Consider the following 21,797-nt stretch of genomic DNA (forward strand, 5'->3'; position numbering starts at 1 on the left):
TTCTATTGTTCACTGCAATATTGCAGTCCTACTTATAAGTCGCTGATTGCTGTCATTACTAGCAATAAAAAAATGAATAAAAAAAAATACTTTTTTTATAACTTTTGCGCAAACCAATCAACATACTCTTATTAGGATTTTTTACCAAAAATATGTGGCAGAATACATATTTGCCTAAATTTATGAAGATAGTTGATTTTTACATTTTTCTATTGAATATGTTTTATAGCAGAAAGTAAAAAATATTGTTTTGTTTTTAAATCGGTCTTTTTTTGTTTACAGAGCAAAAAATTAAAAATGCAGTGGCGGTCACTGGTCAAATACCATCAAACAAAAGCTCTATTTGTGGGAAAAATGCCATAAATTTTATTTGGGCACAGCATTGCATGACCGCGCAATTCTCAGTTAAAGCAATGCACTTCCGTATCTCAAAAAAATGACCTGATCGTGAAGGGGGTAAATCTTCTGGAGGTCAAGTGGTTTAAGTGTTTAATGTAATTTCCTTCACATAGATGCTACTGTATGTCTATAGTAAGGTAGCAAACAGTAGAACAACAGAGTCTGTGGAACAATCTGCATGAATTGAATGGTAATACTGCTAATATGGCCATGACTGCTAAATGAAAGTAATTTAAACCCAACAAGGCTTGTGAGGCCTCAATGCAACATCGATTAGTGACATTTCTTGCCACAATAATGATTTGTCAATGGTGGCAACCTGAAATACATGTTTTAGGTCAATTCTATTTCAATTTAAATAGTACCCCTACTCATTCACAAAAAAAATTACATAGTAAGAATAGACATGTAGCGCCGGCTCCTTTAAGGTTACACCTGAACTGCAGTTTGGTTTGGGTGAAATTGCCTAAATTTGGACCTCAGCATCAGTCTGACTGGACTATGGGATGTTCATCCTGGCCACAGGGGGCATTGTCTCTTCTGGCAGGCATGGAACTACAGTCTGGTTGGGTGCTTTAAGATTACTCTCTCTCAGAGCCTGCCCAGTGGGAGTGGCACTCTTGCTGTGCTTTCTGTGAGAAGGTACTTATGATGCGGATGTCACGTGGTTTGGGGTTCCGGTCCAGAAGGATGTGCTGACTTCATGGTCCTGGTCCTCCTGACCAGCCCCCAGGAAGGCTATGGCCTGGGGTGCGGATGCACATGGCTTGTTGTCTCGGGGCTGGCTAGCCCGAGGCAAGGAAATAAAAGCAGAATTCTGAGGTCTTTGGGTTCCGTTTCCGGTTTGGGAGAAACCCATTAGCTTCATAGCATTCCAGGGGAGGACTCTTCAGAAGAAGACCGCATACGGGTTGGTTTATTAGCAAGAGCCTTGAAGGGCTGAAGTCCCAAAGTGAATCCGGTCTCGTGGGTATCGCCAGGCTGGCTGAAAGATCCAGGTATCACACAAGTGTTCTATAAGTTTAGTTTTCCTATGTGTCCTACAACAACGTCTGTGGCAGAGACTTATTCTTGTATGTTCTACAACAACGTCTATGGCAGAGACTTGTTTCTGAAGTTAAGTACCTTGTTGGCTGCTAGACCTTGTGAGAGAGGGACTATCCAACCTGAGGGAACATCCAGTTGTGAATGGCTATTCTCTGGATTCAGTCAAAGTAAGCAAGTTCTTCAACTTTGACACTAAGCCCTTGTACACACGGTCGGAGATTCCGTCGGAATGTTTCCTATCGGAGCGTTTTGTCGGATATTCCGACTGTGTGTGGTCTGCATCGGACTGTTTCCGTCTGAATATTCGTCGGACCAACTTTTTCCAACTTGCCGGAAATTTTTTCCGACAAATTGCTCAGATCGGACATACTCTGATCATGTGTAGCCTACTCCGACGGACAAGGTGCCACACATGCTCAAATCAAATTCCTAGACCAAAGCTATTGGCTACTAGCCTGAACGTAGTCCCGTTGTAACGAAATAACATCATCACGTTATGTACAATCGGATTTTCCGACAACTTAGTCCGACCGTGTGTATGCAACATCACTTCCGGACCTCGTCCGGAATTAATCCGTCGGAATAACTCCGACGGATTTGGTCATCGGAATCTCCGACCGTGTGTACAAGGGCTAAGAGTACCTGAACTTTATTCCTAACCCTCTGATCTCGATTTAAGAGATTGTTCATTGTTTATGTTTTTGCACATAAAATCCCTTTAAGCGGATCTATTGTCAGTCTCTCAAGGGTCATCTACCACGGGACACCCCTAGATGTGAATTGAGGAAAAGAAGGTAACGGTAAGCCCAATCAAACTAGCGGCTCGTTTGGGGGTAAGTGCTACAACACATTAAAATAAAATTTAAAAAAAAACGAAAAATGTACCGTGATACTGTACAAATCTATAATTTTGCTGTCCAATGATTCAAATCCATATCAATCACAATGAATAACACAACCCGCTCCTGACCACTGCTCGTCATAAACAACGGCTTCAAATTCTGTGCAGCGGAATGTAAAGAAAGGGGCAGGATCTCTTGAGTGACATCTTTGACCGAAATATGGGCATATTTGGACATATTTGGACAATGACATCATGTGGTGTTCACCCAAAATGTATACCAGGACCTGAAGGTCCACCAGCTGGAGATTCTGCTCTGCCAAATAATCATTTCATTTGGCCATTAGACAAACCTCTGGAACAACTGAATTTTGGTCTAAACCAGCAGCCCATCCCTATCTCACAGGAAGTGACAAGGACAGGTTATTTCTGGCAAGATCAACAGGTATTTACAGGACTTGTTATAATGTTCTTATATGACAAAACGTCTGGCAGGCTAACACTTACAGCATAATATACAGTATAATATGCACACCTATTTTATGTTGCCACCTCTCTAACAATTAACTGTTTTTGACATTTGCAAAATGCAATGAACATAATTAACCACTTCCCGGCCGCCATATGACGTCCTTGACTTTGAGCGGATATATCTGAATGATGGGTGCAGCTACAGGCATCATTCAGCCGGCAATTCTTTACAACATAAGAATGATCATAGCAGTTGTTCCACAGTTTGATCGTTCTTACAGGCGGCAATAGTGGATGCCCCCCCCCCCACCTGCCGCCCTCCTGTGCTTCTACCAACTCACAACTTCCATTGGTGAGTCGGAGAACGAATCCGCCGGCCCCGGATTTTTACCATAGAGATTTCCGGCAGACCAGAAGGTTGCCAGAGTCTCAATGATCGTTCGGAGGCCGGGTGCGATGTTATGACGTCACGCCCAGCCTCTGCATTCAAACAAACGGCGCCGCCTTGGCTGGGAAGTGTAAAAAAAAAATTATGTAAAATGAACAATAAAATAAAAATAAAGCGCCCCTGTCCCCGTGTGCTCTCACAGCAGAATCGAACGCAAACGTAAGTCCCGCCCACATATGAAAACGGTGTTAAAACCACCCATGTGAGGTATTGCTGCGAACGTTAGAGTGAGAGCAATAATTCTAGTGCTAGACCTCCTCTGTAACACTGTAAACATGTAACCAATAAAAAAGATTTCAAGCGTCACCTATGGGGATTTTTAAGTACTGAAGTTTGGCGCCATTCCACGAGAGTGTGCAATTTTGAAGCATGACATGTTAGGTATCTATTTACTTGGTGTAACTTTGCAAGAAAAATTATGCTAACTTTACTGTTTTGGATTTTTTTTAAGCAGAAAACTGTTTTTTTATTTTTTCCAAAAAACATGTTCGGAAAATTGCTGTGCAAATACTGTGTGAGATAAAAAATTGCAACAACTGCCATTGTATTCTCTAGGTTCTTTGCTAAAAAAAAAAATGATGATTTGTATATGTAGGAGAGAAATGTCAGAATTGGCCTGGGTGGCAAGTTGTTAAGTACTGTCCATTATAGTTTTTTACAGTTACAATTCAAGAAAAGCTTTCACTGTGCAAATAAAAATTAAGTATGGCAAACAGTGCCTAACTGTGTTGTTGCAAGTGCACTAATAAGGCAACAACCACCTTAAGCAAAATGAATGTAAAAACACTCACCCGTTGTACAGTCTGTAATAAGTAGGGTAAGAACCGTTTATGGGAACATCTGATCCGGGCCAAAAAAAAGTGCCAGCTTTTAATCCTTGGTACATAGCTGTCAACCAAATCTTTGTAATAAGGAAAAATACAAAGAGAAGTATAAACACATATTATTTAACTGACTAATGGAGATGTTTCTCTTTTTAAATATGATGGGTAAACACAAACATCTACGTTTTCAAATTCACAAGTTCCACACATTCAGTCTAATACCAGAATATTAGAAACCAATTAAAGTGAAATTAAACCCCCCTATATATTTCAGCCAAGCAGGATTCTATCTTCGTCTCTGACCTACAACTGCCATGTTGCTGCACATCAGTTATGACACCCAGTGCGGATTTCAGCATCACACCTGAATCACCGGCGGTTCACACTGCCCTCTGTGAACTGCAGGCTTCAATACAAAGTTAATGACAACCCCAGATCGGTTCGCAGATCGCAGAGTGAACTGTGAATTTGGATAGGAAACAGATCGCATGGGTGTTTATACCCATGCGATCCGATTCTGGTGCAGACAAAAAAAAGGGGGCCTGGACAAGTTTGGTCCGAATGCGATGCAAATTCAGCCATACAGCAATTAGATCTGGCAGTCGTATTGGCACATTACATATGCAGACTCTGCTTCCTACTGCAGTGGTATGTAATGCTTGTGCATTATTGATCCTTCTCACAGTGCAAGCCTGTTGAATTTACTTTCCTAAAAGGAGTAGAAAAAGTTCACTTAAGCCGGCCATAGATGGTTCGAATTTCGTCTGAACAGGCTGAATATACTAAATGTATTCAATCGATCAACTTGGGTACAACCAGCCTGTCATATTTTACATGCAATTTATTCTAGCAGCTGTTATAACCGCTAGCAATATTCACTGTTTTAAGCTTCCTCCACTGCCCCTGATGGTGGAAGTTCTGTATTCCTTTATAATCCAGTTGCTAGGTGAGAGGCAGACTGATGGCACTGAACCAACATCAGCATCCTCTACTGGCTAATGTACAAATCTCTATAATTATTACAATAACAAAAATATGCAAGATTATGCTTTAAAAAAATGTAAGAGTCTTATCAAAATATATTTTAATAAGCATTACAATCACTATACAATCTCTTTCATTTATTAAGTGTAAATTTTAATGGCCAAAACATAAAAATCATATACTTACAAAAGCACAGTATTATATATTTATCAATGTTAAATTTCAACCTAAATAATTTATTAGCATAAATATGTATGATAGCTGGGTGTAAAAGTTACAGTGGAAAACTTTAAGGAGTGTAAATTTTTATAAAAATACAGCAATTTGTAAGTTTCCAACTGAAAATTTAAACCAGAAATATGAAAAAAAAAACAAAAACAAAAAAACACATACCGGTTGTCCTTCCCACCAGGAGCTATTAAATTTCTCATTTCCAGAAAGTGAAAACATCTTGTTCAAGTTGAAATCATACATATTGTTGTCAATGATGCCACTTGACTCTAGAAACAACCCCTAAGAGCAATAGATATGAAAATAAGGTTTAGATTGAAAAACAATGTCAGTATGTTAATTGGGGGAAATTCTATTGTTCTATTTTAGTAGCTATATTGTATTTTAGATTTTAGTAGATAGCAGCATATATATGTTTAAAAAGAAATCATTTTTACATACACATAAAGCGACACTAAAGCCCCATACACACTATCAGATTATCTGCTGATTTTTTCCTTCAGGTTTACCAAAACCATGTAGTAGAAGGGCCTGCCTGATTGCATACACCAGGGGTGTCCAAACTTTTTTCAAAGAGGGCCGGATTTGATGAAGTGAACATGTGCGAGGGCCGACCATTTTGCCTGACATTCTTTGAACCGTTAAAAGTCGGTCTCAGTGTGTTCGTTCGAGCACTAATACAGGGCCCAACAAGAATTCTCTTGCCTTTGTGACTGTGTGTGGGAAGAGATGAGCTTGGGCGTATTTGTACATACTGTATTAATTGGCGTATAACACGCACCTTCCCTTTAAGAGGGAAGTTTCAGGAAAAAAAAAAAAGTTTAAATAAAGAACTGTGAAGCAAAATAATGGTCAGTGCCCACCAATGCAGCCTAATCAGTGCACATCTGCAGACCCACCATTGCCAAGAATGTAGCCTCACCATTGCCAGGAATGCACCCACTGTTGCCAGGAATGCCACCAGCATAGCCAAGAATGCCACGAGCATAGCCAGGAATGCCCCCACCACAGCAAGGAATACCCCACCATAGCCAGGAATGCCCCATCATAGCCAGGAATGCCCCATCATAGCCAGGAATGCCTCACCATTGCCAGGAATGCCTCACCATTGCCAGGAACGCAGCACCATTGCCAGGAACGCAGCACCATTGCCAGGAACGCAGCAAAATTGCCAGGAATGCAGCAAAATTGCTAGGAATGCCTCACCATTGGCAGGAATGCCTCACCATTGCCAGGAACGCAGCACCACTGCCAGGAATGCCTCACCATTGCCAGGAATGCCTCACCATTGCCAGGAACGCAGCATCTTTGCCAGGAATGCAGCACCATTGCCAGGAATGCACTGACGAGTGCCAAAGAAGAATCTCCTGTTTACACGGCGGGTTCTTTAATAGAAAGTCCCGCCTCCTTTGATGGACAGAACAGTCATCCAATGGCAGTGCAGGAGAAGGACTTCCTATTACAGAGGCCGCCCGTAAACAGGAAATTCTCCTGTGTACGGCGCTCGGTCCTGTCCTCCCTGTACATTCCGAAGCATAAATATATTTTGTGGCCCCGGCGCTGGGAGATCGCCGGGGGCCACAAAAGATATGTATGTCCAAATAACCAGGTGGGCCGTTCAAAACCGGGCCGCGGGCCGCGATTGGCCCGCGGGCCGGACTTTGGACATGCCTGGCATACACATTGAAACTCCTAAGGTTTGACCTCATATTATGTGGTTTTGGTAAATCTGAAGGAAAAACTCGGCAGAAAAACTGAGTGTGTATGGGGCCTTACCTGAGCCTGATCTAATTCAGCGCTGTGCCCATCTCTAGCAGCTCATCTCCCCTCCCTCTCAACAGCAGCAGGAGCCATTTTCTGGCTTTATCCCAGAGGAAGAGCACAAATTACTATCAGTTTACTATTAAGCCATTGGCCCTGCTGCTGCCAGTCGAAACCAGTGATAAGGAAGCAGGGGGTGGGGCAGAGCCATGTCTATAGACACACACAGCCCTGCTCAGGAGCATGCCGGTGTGAGTGTCTTCATAGCAGCTGGCATGCTATGGGGGCACACAGAGAAGAAAAAAACCATTGCACAAAGAATAACAGGTTTAATATTTGAAGGGAAAAAAAAGTGCTTTAACTTACAGTAACTAGTGCGTAGTGGTTGGGAAATGTCTTTGTGGGGTATGCCGCTCTCATGTACTTAGAATGTGTTCCACAATTTCCTGCAGTGAGTACATAAATCATATTCTTAGCACATTAGAATTCAACCATTTTTTCTTACAATTTGAAAGTTTAAAATATTCAGTATATGTACAATAAAGCCTCTCTTAGCCCCCGTACACACGGTCGGAGAATCCGCCAGAATGTGTCCTATCGGACCATGTTGTCGGATAATCCGACTGTGTGTGGTATGCATCGGACTGTTTCCGTTGGAATATCCGTCGGACCAAATTTTCCAACTTGTTGGAAATATTTTCCGACAAACTGGTCCGATAGGACATACTCCAATCATGTGTAGAGAATTCCGATCGGACAAAGTGCCACACATGCTCAGATCAAATTCCTACATCAAAGCTATTGGCTACTAGCCTGAACATAGTCCCGTCGTAACGAAATTACGTCATCACGTTCTGAAAGATCGGATTTTTCGACAACTTTGTCCGACCGTGTGTATGCAATAGTTTCGGACACAATCCGATGGACAAAATCCGACGGATTTGGTTGGTAGAGTGTCCGACCGTGTGTACGGGGGCTTAGATAAGTTGTCACTGGAACAAATGTCCTCATTAAAAGATTTTTCCTCCTGCTCAAGTAACAACTAAAAATTTTGATTTTCCATTATTTCTCTCCCAGTGACAGGGGTCACTAGGGAAAATCTCCCCAACAAGGGAACAAATAACAATACAAACCTGACAAAGGTCCTGTCTGTTCCCTACTCAATCCAAAACTAAGTAAAAATTGTTTCAGATTTATGTTGCGTACACACGGTCAGATTTTCCGACGGGAAATGTTGGATGTGAGCTTGTTAGAAAGTCCGACCATGCTTATGCTCCATCGAACATTTGCTAGCAGGTTCTCAAAGTTTCCACCAACAAAACTTTGTTGTCGGAAAGTCTGATCATGTATACACAAGTCCATTCCACAAAAGTTCACACATGCTCGGAATCAAGCAGAAGGAGCCGCACTGGCTATTGAACATTTTTCTTGGCTCGTCGTATGTCTTGTACGTCACCACGTTCCCACGTTCGTAATTGTTGGCCAACATTTGTGTGACCATGTGTATCCAAGACAATTTTGAGCCAACAACCTTCGAACAAAAATCCACGGTTTTGTTGGCGGAAAAGTCCGATCGCGTGTACACGGCATTAGATAAAATTTGAATTTGCTGTTTCATTTCTGGAGATAAATAAAACAGTATGAGAGGGAGGTTAGAACCTCTGTCAGTTTTCAGTTGTCCTTCCTGTGTGGGCCTTCCTGTGAGTTCCATCCTCATTCCAAGTATCACAGTGAGGAGAAATCTTCTCAATGGACTCATAGATAGCAATACCTTCATGACAGAAGATGTACCATTATATCAATAACTATAGACAGAAGAAAATAGATGATCTCTACATAGAATTTATTTTTCAGTGTTGTGGTTCATAATTCAGTTTCTTTTACTACACAAGTTATCATTTTCTGAATATCTCTAGCTTCTGACTGGGGATAATTTTAAAGCCCTGTGAGATGTTTATTGAAGACATCAAATAAAAAAAAGGGTGCAATAGTAGAGTAGAGGTCATCAGGAGGAACCACGGCATCCAGTGTGGGACAAACTAATAGACACACATGAAAGCATCCTATACTGTAGAAGCATCTGAATATCTGTGATAGAGTAAAGATTTAACACATCACCTGCAGGAGAGGTGCATATTCACCTTATTCTTTTAAAGTTTTGGTACGACTTTGTGGTGTTAGCATCAGGAACGCAAATTCTATGTTTTTCATGTTTTAAAGAAAACCAAGATTTCAAGTAAGAAAGAGGTCTAGAAGGCTGCTTAATGCAGTTGCAGTTCAGAACCCCTTTAAAATAAAAACAACTGGACTAGTACTAGTTATGTTCACTCCATTCTCTTACATATGCTATAAGTTTGATGCTATTTTATAGATGTAATATCTATGTCAGTAGATTAGGTGTACTGTTTACTGCAAAAATGTACTGTACACACATGAACATGTATGGTATCTACACATTATACAGTACAAACTCCCAATTAATTGACGGAACTACTGTATGAACACATACAGTAAAATCTTTTTAGTGGTAAACTACTGTTAACCAGTGTTAATTTTAACGTTAATTAATGTTAATTTTAGATACTACATATTGAACCATTAAAAGTTTCTCATAGTTTGATTACCCTGGCCTGAATTTAATATTTTTGAATGGCGATATTCTGAGAAAAAAAGCATAACTATGGAACCCTTAAAGAATTATGTAGCAGAAAAGAATACTAACTCAGTTTTTTTATATTTGGCATCAAGTCAGCATATGTATCTAAATAATTAGCTCGAAATCCATCCAATGAGAAAAGGATAACAGGAGGTAGATCAAACCTGGGAAACACAGAATACAAATTTATGAGAGTTAATGAACTTCTTATGCTATAAAACATCATTTTTAAGTATAAGAAGTTGAAACATAAATAAAACAGACATATTAGATGTTTACCACCGTCATTTAAATTGCACCTGCCCCCAGAAAATGGACAAAAAGTATTTGCATATTCTTAACAAGTAGAAAAACAGCTGTAGAACACGCCCTTACTGATTTTTCTAGCTGCTTGTAATGTGAAGTAATTCATTCTCAAAGATCACAACAAAGACACTGAAGTCATTTTTTAAGTTAGAAGTAACTGATTAGGATAACGGACTTCCAAGGGTAAAAATAGTATTAAACCCTGATATGGAAATTGCATGTTTCATATTTCATTACAGTTGTCTAGTTGTCTCACAATATATAAGAAAGGTCTCTAATATCCTGGTTAACCTGGTTACCTTAGCTGGCTGCATATTAAAGGAATGTCATTGCAAACTGATCAAGTCCTTAAAAGGTCATATTGTTGCTTGCGGTGGGTTATTGGCCATTGCTTTTCCATATGAGTACGGAATATATTTATATACTTTATACTTTATACTTTATATACTACAGCAAAAACCTGGAATAACTATCTCATTTCAGAACTGCCATCATGCATGCGTTTGATTCTGATCCTCTGTGCATGCCATAATGGAGGGACTCGTGGCAGTAACAGCATGTTTAGTTAAGTATACTTGTTATATTTTCTAATATTATTAAATTTTTTATCTGTAGCTATCATAGTTTAATTAAATGTTATACCTATAAGTATTTTTGTGATCTCTCTGTGCGCATATCGCATACTACCGCAAAAATGTAAACAAACAAACGCTCACTTTTAAAATGATTTTACCCTTTATTATTTATTATTGCATTATTTTTTAGCATAATTTTCCCTTAAAAAACGTATTTTTTGCCTTTTACAAATTACAATTGCATGTTTCCCCACTTATGGCACTCCCCCAGTATGTACCTACACTGTCACATCATTGACCTTTCTGATACAGCGTGCAGCACTAGCTTGACAAACTATTAGAAAGGAGCAGGGAAGTGGTTTGAGGTAAAGGACTTTGATTATTCCTCTGAGTCAATTCTGACAAGTTTCCCGGATACCAAGAGAAAAAAGCTGACGGGGAGGAATCTCCAGCTGATTGACAGCCTTGGCTCTGTCCCTGTGTGCTATGTACCTCTTGTACCAAATGTCTGCCCTCATGTTGTAAAGCGCTGAGCAAACTGTTGGCGCTATATAAAACCTGTATAATAATAATAATAATAAAGGAGGATGTGTCCCTTCCCTCCAATCAGCTATCACAGCTTTCCTCACTGAGCTCTGCAGAGTGTAACTTCAGCTCTCCACACCCTTTTTTTCTGACAACTCAGACACGCTTTATAAATTCTGTTTTTTGAACAGATGTGGAGAAGAGAAGACAACAGATAAACAGGTACCACCTATGTAGGAACTTGTATTTCATCTCTGTGTATTACCGGAGGAAGGTCACTTATCTGGGTATATGTAAGAGGATTTCCTATGTGAATGATATAGGTATTTACTGTATAATATATACTATTTGATTGCCAATTGTGTAGCCATGCAATGTTTGATGTATATTCTGCCTACAGCAGATTGTTTCTAGTCTAGTACAGTGCATCATGTATGGGTATATATATATATTTATATTTGTCTCCCCCTTTTCTATAATAGATAAAAACCTTCTGAAGAAGACCCCCGAGCGGGTCGAAACGCGTAAAGGGTCCACATTATCTATTTTTTGCACCTTAAGTTACATCATAGTTTAAGTATTACAATTGTATTTCTGTTCACATATGTAATATGCTATATTTTTATTCGCATAGTTGAGCTCAGTCCCTGACCACTGTGTCACCTGTTTAATCCTCATTTTTTATTAATAAACATTTGTTATTTTCAACAAATTGTCATACGTCATTATTCACACATACATACCCATTAAGCCTTTACAGGTAATATACGCTGGCAAAAAACCCCATTCGGGGATATTCTTGTCTTTTTTGTTTTTCAATATACCAGGGGTGATCAGCGCCCTCTGACCCCATATTGGGGTGTTATCGTCCATTTTTCTCTTTTGTCTCTAAAACCCGGGTGGTTAAACACCCTTCCCCATTCGGTAACATATGAGGTCCGGGACATGAGCTTTACTTGGTTTATTACTATTTGAATTTGGCACTGTTTTTTGTCGATTGTTTTTTGTCCGTTGTTGTCAACATGAATAGCTTTCAAGGGGATGATTGGAACAATCTAATGTCCAGTTATGAAACTGAATTTGAAAATGGTGATCGAGCAGAGACAGAAATCTCTACTCTTTTTTCAAAATTTACTAAAGTTTTAGAAAAGAAGTCAGCACTTTTTTGGCATATTAAAACGTTTGAGAGATACATTGAAAATAATATTAACCCTCTAGGACTTCGGGTCCAGATCTTCCCAAATATGGATCACATCGGCAACGAATGTAAGATAGAATGGGAAGAGAACCTTAAATTATGTTCACAACAAATGATGGTTATTCTCATCAGGGAATACAATAGACAAATGGTAACCCTTGATGGTGAGATTAACAACTTGGAAATTGCCCTCAAACCCTTCTTGCACAGCACACGTTTCTCGGATCTGCGGACCAAACTTGATGAAGGCCTGCAGACCTTTAATTGTGACATTCTGCGCAAAAAGGAAACTAAGTTTTGGATGGATAAATCGACCTTCTCTGAAGGTCGGGCCTATAAATGGAATACTAACATATCCACTTCAAAAGGTAGTTTAACCAAACATACTCACACTAAGGAAGTGGACACGTTGCAATCTAACAACGCACCCACTGGTCACTCTAAATCCATCATATCGAACAAAGGGCGTAGGAAACCTAAGAGAAACCATAATAGAGATTCACCCGACCAAGAAAGAAAGAAACGTAACATTGGGGAGACTCAAACAAAATCTGATAATAAACAGGCCCCGATACCGAATTCTAGTGGGATCAGATCTGCAAATGAATCCCCTAATGGGTATGCTAATAGACCGGTCACTCAGGATGTCGCAAATACACTACAACATAGGGGGGATACAAATACTATGGAACAGGTACCCGAGATTAAATCTAACACTTTAAATGCCATACGGGGGCCCCCCCTTCCCCCAAACAACAGGGGATTGGGCAATCTGGACACTTTTGTTACCAGGATCCCACCGAATCCATGTGCGTAATTAATTTGTCATCTTATACTATGACCCCAACAGAAATAAATGTACTTTCACGAGGTCTTACTTTTTGCCCGCAGGAAGAATTTGACATCTTTGAGGTGACAACCGACATTCAACTCTTCGCATGCAGGCTCCTTCTTCAGAGCCTGCATGCGAAGGAGAATGTCGATGGAGAGGACCGTGAGATACCCAAGTTAGGCATGAGAGAACTTAGAGCCCTACGTGATCTAACACTATTATACGAGGAAAACAACACTCTGGACCTGATTGATTTGGTTGATTTGGAGTCTCTCCTAGGAAATACTACTGACTTGGGGAAACACCATTTATCTCTAAAGAAACCTTCAGCTTCCTTCCCCCCTTTGAGTTTAAATCCATGTATTGAGATTTTCGTTAAACAAGTGTTGAAGGACATTTCCAAACTTCGCCGTAAGCAAATTTACCCCAAGAATCTGAGTAGTGAAGAGTACAAAGCCATTCAATCACTAGGGAACAACGTTAACATCACTATTAAACCCTCGGATAAGGGGGGAAATGTGGTGTTAATGGACAATGCCGATTATGTCAGCATGTGCCAGGACATACTGAACAATGCTGACTGGTACAGAATTATCCCCACTAGGCTAATACTAACCTACCATCAACAATTCTATGAATTGATAGACAAAGCACTACAAATGGGAAGTATCACCCGGGATCAATATCTTTTCATCAATACTAAGTTTCCTACGGAAGCTACCTTTTACTGTCTCCCCAAAATTCACAAAAATCCCTCTCATCCACCTGGTAGACCCATAATTTTGGGCAGGGGGGGGTTAACTGAAAACCTTAGTAAATTAATTGACTCCTTCCTGCAACCCCTTGTAATAGAGATGCCGTCATATGTCAAGGACACTATACACCTACTGCAGATCCTTAATAATGTAACGCTACCGACCAATGCTTGGCTAGTAGCCATTGATGTAGAAGCCCTTTATAGCTCGATACCCCATAGTAAGGGGATTGCAGCTATACGGAACATCCTACAACACAGGGGGTTGCACGATCAGACCTTGAATGATTTTATCATCCAGGGATTGGAGTACATTTTACATCACAATTATTTTGTATTCAACAACTCCCACTACCTCCAGGTGCAGGGCGTGGCCATGGGCACATGCTGTGCCCCGGCCTACGCCAATCTGTACCTGGGGGAGTGGGAGGAATCCCTCCTATCTGACAGGGGACTCGTCGATTTCACGCGCCACATTCATTTGTGGCGACGTTATATCGACGACATTCTCGTCATATGGGAGGGTACGGAGGATCAGCTACTTGAATTTATCTCTCTAATCAACATTAACGAGTACAATCTAAAATTTACCATGTCATACAATTATCATCTGATCACCTTTTTGGATATCAAAATTGGGCGTTCCCCCACTAACTCAATTTCCACCACCTTGTACCGTAAAAGCACTGCTGGGAATACTATACTCCATGCAGACAGTTTCCATCCAACTTTTCTAAAAAAGTCTATACCCTATGGCCAATACCTGCGGCTACGCAGGAACTGTTCGGATGATGTCCTTTTCAGGGTTGAAGCCGCCCAACTACAGACTAGACTTCTAGCTCGCGGATATAGCCGATCATGTTTGCGCAAGGCGTACAATCGGTCTTTAGCCCAATCTCGCAACAGCCTTTTGCATCCCGGGACGGCGAGAGATGGCCCTGGCACACGCACCGCCAGGGTCATCCTTCGTTTCTCCCGACAGCATGCTCCGATTCGTCACATCATCCAGAAACATTGGCCTATATTGAAAGATGACCAAAAAATTGGAAAACCAGTTCCGAGATATCCCTCTATTACTTATAGACGCGCCACCTCTTTACGCGACAAACTGGTACAAAGCGAATACAGAGATGAAGCAAAGCGAGCAGGGCACTGCTCAGTTCTGGGTTCTTTCCCTTGCGGGCATTGCTCTTCTTGTAAGTATATCAAACGTGACAAAATCTTTCGTCTTCCGAATGGCCGAACATTCCGTCCGTCCCACTTTGTTAATTGCCAGACATGTGGGGTCGTGTATCTCATGGAGTGTGAGTGTGGGGCGTACTACGTAGGAAAAACTAAGTTGGAACTACACAAAAGGGTAGCTAAACATGTTTATCATATGGAGATTGGGAATTTCTATGTACCCCTTGGACGACATGTGGTAACTACACATAATTACAAGATGCCTTTAATTTCATTTGTTGCTTTAGATCGCATACATATCCCGAGTCGAGGAGGAGATTGGAACAAGGCCCTTCTCCAACTCGAACAGAGATGGATCTTTAAATTAAATGCGACCATCTCCCCAGGCTTGAATGAAGCTATATCTTTCGCTCCATTTCTGAAAGGATTCATTTCAGGCAAAACACAATAATGTCGAGCGAGTTTACCACATGTCCTCCACGTCTCCCTTTAAATCCGAATATCCTTTCGGCCCTCTTTAGCTTTAGTCTTTTTTTATCCTTTTTACTTTTTTGTTTGGTTTTTCCCTGTGGCCCCTTGGGTCATTTATATAGTTGATGTGTCGCACACGTGCACATGCCTACATATATACAGACATCTCACTAATCATCCTCTGAGATGTCTGATTAATCTCTTTATACTTATACTTGTTCCGTGCTTGAGGGACATACGCGTGCACATGTGTGACATGATTAACGGAATATAGAGCATATATTGTATTATTCTATAATTGGTCTGCCATGTTCTATGTAATAACCAGTGGATTTCCTCTTCTCATGTATACCCGAATTACCTGTAAAGCATATATTTATATATATATATTCTTTATGAAATGTTTTTGCAATTTTTTTGCTTAATGGTATTTATTCTTTATTTATGATATGCGGTATTTGTTCCATATATTTTATGACGGAAAGTCCGGTGCATTTCCTCTTTCCTCCACTAGAGGGCGCCATTTGCTGTCACTTGTGGTTTATTTTGCTGAACATAGGGTGGACCCTTCGGGCATGGCTTCACGACCAGAAGAGGGGGGCGGCACTGATGCGCACATGCCTCCCCCCGTTTGGTCCCGGGATATGTACGGGTAGGTACCACCCGTTACCCTGGGACAACATATCTGGTCGGCGGCGTTCCGGAACGGTACCGGACTCGGCACCTCGTTGCGCACGCGCGTCATACGCGTGCGACGCGACGTGCTGACGTCACGCCGGTGCGACGTTACCGTGCACCTCCCGCCATGTTGGGAAGGTCACTTCCGGAACGCCGAGGGGACCACATCCGGTCGGCCAATATGGCGACCAATAAGGTCATGGCGCGATAGGCGAAGATTGCTAAGGGGGATTGACCTCATTTAAGGAGCCAAACTACACATGGGGTATATATACCCCACTCTCCCACACTGCCACTTCACTTTCTTCATTGCAAGACAGCACCTGCACGGTTTTTATACGCTAGGGTAAGTTACTGAACCATCTCACTTATGCTTTACCATAATCGCTTCATTGCTTTACATATAACTCTGCTTGTAGGAGTCTAATATTTTCATTTTTCACTCACTTGCAGATACAAAACCCCTTCTGTCCTATGTTAACATAGGAATGGTGCCCCTGGATGACGCAATTTTGTTGCGAAACGCGTAGGGCTGAGCGGTACGCTATCACCTCGTGTTTGTGACGGGTTCCAGGAGAACGGGTCTGTCCGTGTGCGTCCGGCCGGCGCCACGGACTTAAGGCGTATTTTCTTTTACACATCTGATTTTGATGCCCCTGCCTTTGAGTCCTTCTTTTGGACCTTGAGCCAAGTATACGGGAGCGAGCTTTTCTTCCCAAGAGCTTCTGAAGCAGCAAGGCCAGGAGGACATCGTGGAATCCCCTCCCCCGTGGCTGGAAGTGGTGCACAATTTCATAGAGCTCTGTGTGACCCTCTGTAGTGGGGGGTCATATTCGTCTGGTAAGCAGCAAATCTCAACACATGCTGGTGGTGGATTGAACACGATTTTTCTCAGTTTGGATTACATGAACATTATGTTTTACTTTTAGAGGTCTTATATTTACAGCCTTACGTCAATCATTTTGGCGTTCTATACACGGACTTATTGTTTATACACTGGGTGTTGATGTTTTATATATTTTTCGTATTTATAAGTTATGTCATGCATTCTTATTATATATAGTGAATCACAGCAGCGAAGTTTTGAATCCAGAACAATAATATATATGTGTTCTATATTACGCACATATTTTTAAAGGGTTGCTGTACCCTATATGGTGTATATCCTAATATCACTGTACCCTATATAGTGTATATCTTAATACTACTGTACAAGTAGCTGATCACATTTTTCTTTGTTTAAGCGCGGCTTATGTTTTTTCGTTTATCTATTTTGCTTGTATGTGATACAGTGAAGCCGCAGCTGAACACCTTTGATATTTTTTATCATTTAAGAAATTCACAATTATTTTACACACTTCACAATCTTTCACCTTAGCGCAGTTTGTTTCCCCCTTTTTTTTCTATGTTAACATAGGAATGTGAGGGGCTCCACTGCTAAGCCCACCGTTTTTTATTATCCTTTCACTATTGTCATCATACTGCCCCTCCTGGGCTTCGTGATTTTAACGTGTACCTACTTGAAATTACGTACAGGTATATATACACAGTCTAATCTCAGTACCACTCATGTTTAGCTGTGGCACATTACACTATGTAGCACTTCACGTGCATTTTCACATTATTATTCTTTTCCTTTCCTCACCATAGTCACGTTGTATTACGTTTGATCCTGCACACGGTGCGTTTACATTTTTCTGTTCACTTCCATTTGTTCACTCTTTCTTTTACTTGGTGTTTCTTGTTTTCTGGTTTCTTTCCGGGTACTTTCCACCCTCATTTCCCAGCACTTATCTACACTTTAATTTTGTATAGTACCCTATACCAAATAATAGGATCTATCTTTATACCCATGTACTCTGGATATCGTATATGGGTATACTACCTATCTCCCCATACAGAGGCGATAGTTCCCACATGGGGGTTTTTTACATACATTTTTACATACATATATATTTTATATTTCTTTTTCCTTTTTATTGTAGGTCAAATCCCCCCTCTCACCTGTGGCTACTTATACCTATATTCTCCTCCATCATCTTTGATTGGAGGTAGTAATATGATATGATCCCCTGTAAGCCATTTACCTCTCGGACCTAGTTCCCTTGCTCTCCCTTTTGGGTGGAGCCAGCGACTTTTTTCCAACTACACAAGTCTGGCGCATCTGTGAAGGATACGGGAGAAGTGGCGGATTTCAGTTCTGTCTTTTAAAGAGGATTTCCTATGTGAATGATATAGGTATTTACTGTATAATATATACTATTTGATTGCCAATTGTGTAGCCATGCAATGTTTGATGTATATTCTGCCTACAGCAGATTGTTTCTAGTCTAGTACAGTGCATCATGTATGGGTATATATATTGTAGACATGTCACTGGAGAAGTGATCGAGGGGGTGTACATCTCACCTAGGTTGCTACACAGTGTGAGATGGTAAATCCAGGATGGATCAGTTTCTCAGCAGCGATATGCTGCTGAGTTGTTATTTAATTTTGCCGGGCCTGGGTTTATATGGAATGGCAGGTAGGTTTGGTAGAGGGACCTGTCATTCCACATCCCCCGATCCAGTTCTGGGTTTGGGATCAGGTGAGCTTGGATCCTAATTAGCCTGGGAAGCTAAAGGCTCTGTAGGGTCTGCAGGTGATTGCTTCTCAGCCAGGGAATGAACAATCTGTGTGTTGAAGGAAGCTGCAAGCACAGCCACTGCTGGAGCTAAAACTCACCCTGCGATATCCAGGCGAAAGACGCGGTGTTTGTAAGTGTCAGATAGGTGAGCAGAACCTGTTAGTAAGCGCCCAGCCGGGCTAGGACTTTTATTTTGTTGTACTTAGAAAGCACGGTGTTGCTGTATATTTTGTTTGCTGGACTGTTTGTACCACGAATAAACGCCAAGATCTGCTTTATCAAATTCCAAGTCTGCTGTGAACTGTGTCCAAACACACCCTACCCCGGGAAGATCCCTTACAATTGGTGGAGAATGCGGGCACCCCATACAAGAGTGTTATTGAGCATGTAGCACAAATGCAGGACCGTATAGCCACTGTAATGCCCCTGGTAAGGGAACACCTCCAGAGAGCTCAAGAGGCCCAAAGTAGAATTTACAACCGGTCCGCAAGAATCAGGACATTCAACCCAGGCGATAGGGTCCTTATACTAGTCCCCACTGTTGAGAGTAAATTCTTAGCGAAGTGGCAAGGTCCTTATGAAATTGTTGAAAAGATCAGTGAGGTGAACTACAAGGTGCACCAACCAGGTAGAAGGAAGCCTTTCCAAGTTTATCACATAAACTTGATCAAGCCCTGGAAAGACAGGGAATCCTTGGGGGCGACAAATACTGTTAATAATTTGTCACAACCAATCCCTCCAGTCAAGGTAGGTGATACTCTATCAGTGTCACAGAAACAGGAGGCTCAGGAATTTTTACAGAAAAACAAAAACAAGTTCTCTGACCTCCCAGGGCGTACACACCTCATCCATCATCACATTGAAACTGAGCCTAGAAGCAGAGTAAACCTTAAGCCCTATAGGATACCCGAGGCACGTAGGGAAGCCGTATCTGCCGAGGTAAAACGTATGCTTGCTCTGGGGGTAATTGAGGTGTCACAGAGTGAATGGTCCAGCCCAATTGTGCTAATCCCAAAGCCCAATGGAACTTGGAGGTTCTGTAACGATTTCAGAAAGTTGAATGAGATCTCCAAGTTCGATGCGTATCCTATGCCCAGGGTAGATGAGTTGATTGAGAAGTTGGGTAACGCCAGGTACATAACCACCCTCGATCTCACAAAGGGCTATTGGCAGATTCCACTTTCTGACGAGGCTAAAGAGAAAACTGCTTTCTCCACCCCTGATGGGCTATTCCAGTATGTAGTGATGCCGTTCGGGTTACATGGAGCGCCTGCAACTTTCCAGAGGTTGATGGACTTGATTCTGCGACCACATCGTGATTACTCAGCCGCCTACCTCGATGATGTGGTCATTTTTAGCCCTGATTGGGAAAGTCACCTCTGTAAGGTACAGGCCGTGTTGGATGCCATAAGTGATGCAGGGTTGACCATAAATGCCGAGAAGTGTGCTCTAGCCCTAGAAGAGGCCAAATATCTGGGCTACATTGTTGGAAGAGGATTGGTTAGGCCACAGCTAAATAAAATTGAGGCAATACAGAATTGGCCTAGACCCCTGACAAGGAAACAGGTTAGAGCTTTCCTGGGTATTACGGGTTATTACCGTAGATTTGTGCCGAACTTTGCCTCAGTTGCTGCTCCGCTAACTGACTTGACAAAGGGCGGAAAGACAGCAATGGTCACGTGGACCCCAGAGGCCGAGGAGGCTTTCCAAAGCCTTAAGTCTGCCTTGTGCCAACCACCTGTGTTAGTCACCCCCGATTTCAGGCGAGAATTTCTGGTCCAGACAGATGCCTCTAGCACAGGCTTAGGTGCAGTACTCTCACAAATAGTGAATGGTGAGGAGCATCCGGTGACGTACTTGAGTAGAAAACTAACCCCGGCCGAGAAAAATTATGCCATTGTGGAGCGAGAATGTTTGGCAGTGAAGTGGGCCCTAGAATCTTTAAAGTATTACTTGCTAGGCAGGAAATTCAAGTTGGTGACAGACCATGCCCCCCTAACATGGATGAAGTTAAACAAGGAGAGAAATGCAAGAGTGACTAGATGGTTTCTCTCCCTACAAAACTTTAATTTCACTGTGGAACACAGGCCAGGGAAATTACAGGCAAATGCTGACGCATTGTCAAGGGTAAGTTGTCTGTGGGGACAAAAGGCTCAGCCCTCCGGTCTGAAAAAGAGGGGGGGGATATGTAGACATGTCACTGGAGAAGTGATCGAGGGGGTGTACATCTCACCTAGGTTGCTACACAGTGTGAGATGGTAAATCCAGGATGGATCAGTTTCTCAGCAGCGATATGCTGCTGAGTTGTTATTTAATTTTGCCGGGCCTGGGTTTATATGGAATGGCAGGTAGGTTTGGTAGAGGGACCTGTCATTCCACATCCCCCGATCCAGTTCTGGGTTTGGGATCAGGTGAGCTTGGATCCTAATTAGCCTGGGAAGCTAAAGGCTCTGTAGGGTCTGCAGGTGATTGCTTCTCAGCCAGGGAATGAACAATCTGTGTGTTGAAGGAAGCTGCAAGCACAGCCACTGCTGGAGCTAAAACTCACCCTGCGATATCCAGGCGAAAGACGCGGTGTTTGTAAGTGTCAGATAGGTGAGCAGAACCTGTTAGTAAGCGCCCAGCCGGGCTAGGACTTTTATTTTGTTGTACTTAGAAAGCACGGTGTTGCTGTATATTTTGTTTGCTGGACTGTTTGTACCACGAATAAACGCCAAGATCTGCTTTATCAAATTCCAAGTCTGCTGTGAACTGTGTCCAAACACACCCTACCCCGGGAAGATCCCTTACAATATATTTATATTTGTCTTCCCCTTTTCTATAATAGATAAAAACCTTCTGAAGAAGACCCCCGAGCGGGTCGAAACGCGTAAAGGGTCCACATTATCTATTTTTTGCACCTTAAGTTACATCATAGTTTAAGTATTACAATTGTATTTCTGTTCACATATGTAATATGCTATATTTTTATTCGCATAGTTGAGCTCA

General features: G+C 41.8%; 1 protein-coding gene across 3 annotated transcripts in view; it reads right to left on the reverse strand.

The window, feature by feature from the left end:
* The window catches only part of ENPP3 (ectonucleotide pyrophosphatase/phosphodiesterase 3), a 210,104-nt gene that overhangs the window by 121,068 nt on the left and 67,239 nt on the right, over positions 1–21,797 (reverse strand). For all 3 annotated transcript variants that reach the window (XM_077486862.1, XM_077486861.1, XM_077486863.1), the window contains exons 6-9: positions 9,729–9,826; positions 7,373–7,452; positions 5,408–5,527; positions 3,998–4,107 (exon numbers count right to left, since the gene is read on the reverse strand). In XM_077486862.1, coding sequence (XP_077342988.1) covers positions 3,998–4,107; positions 5,408–5,527; positions 7,373–7,452; positions 9,729–9,826 — 408 coding nt within the window. The remainder of the gene's footprint in view (positions 1–3,997; positions 4,108–5,407; positions 5,528–7,372; positions 7,453–9,728; positions 9,827–21,797) is intronic.

This window comes from Lithobates pipiens, unplaced genomic scaffold (genome assembly GCF_037356315.1).
Source record: "Lithobates pipiens isolate NorthernLeopardFrog02 unplaced genomic scaffold, aLitPip1_a1.2 Scaffold_18, whole genome shotgun sequence".
Classification (NCBI taxonomy): Eukaryota; Metazoa; Chordata; class Amphibia; order Anura; family Ranidae; genus Lithobates; species Lithobates pipiens.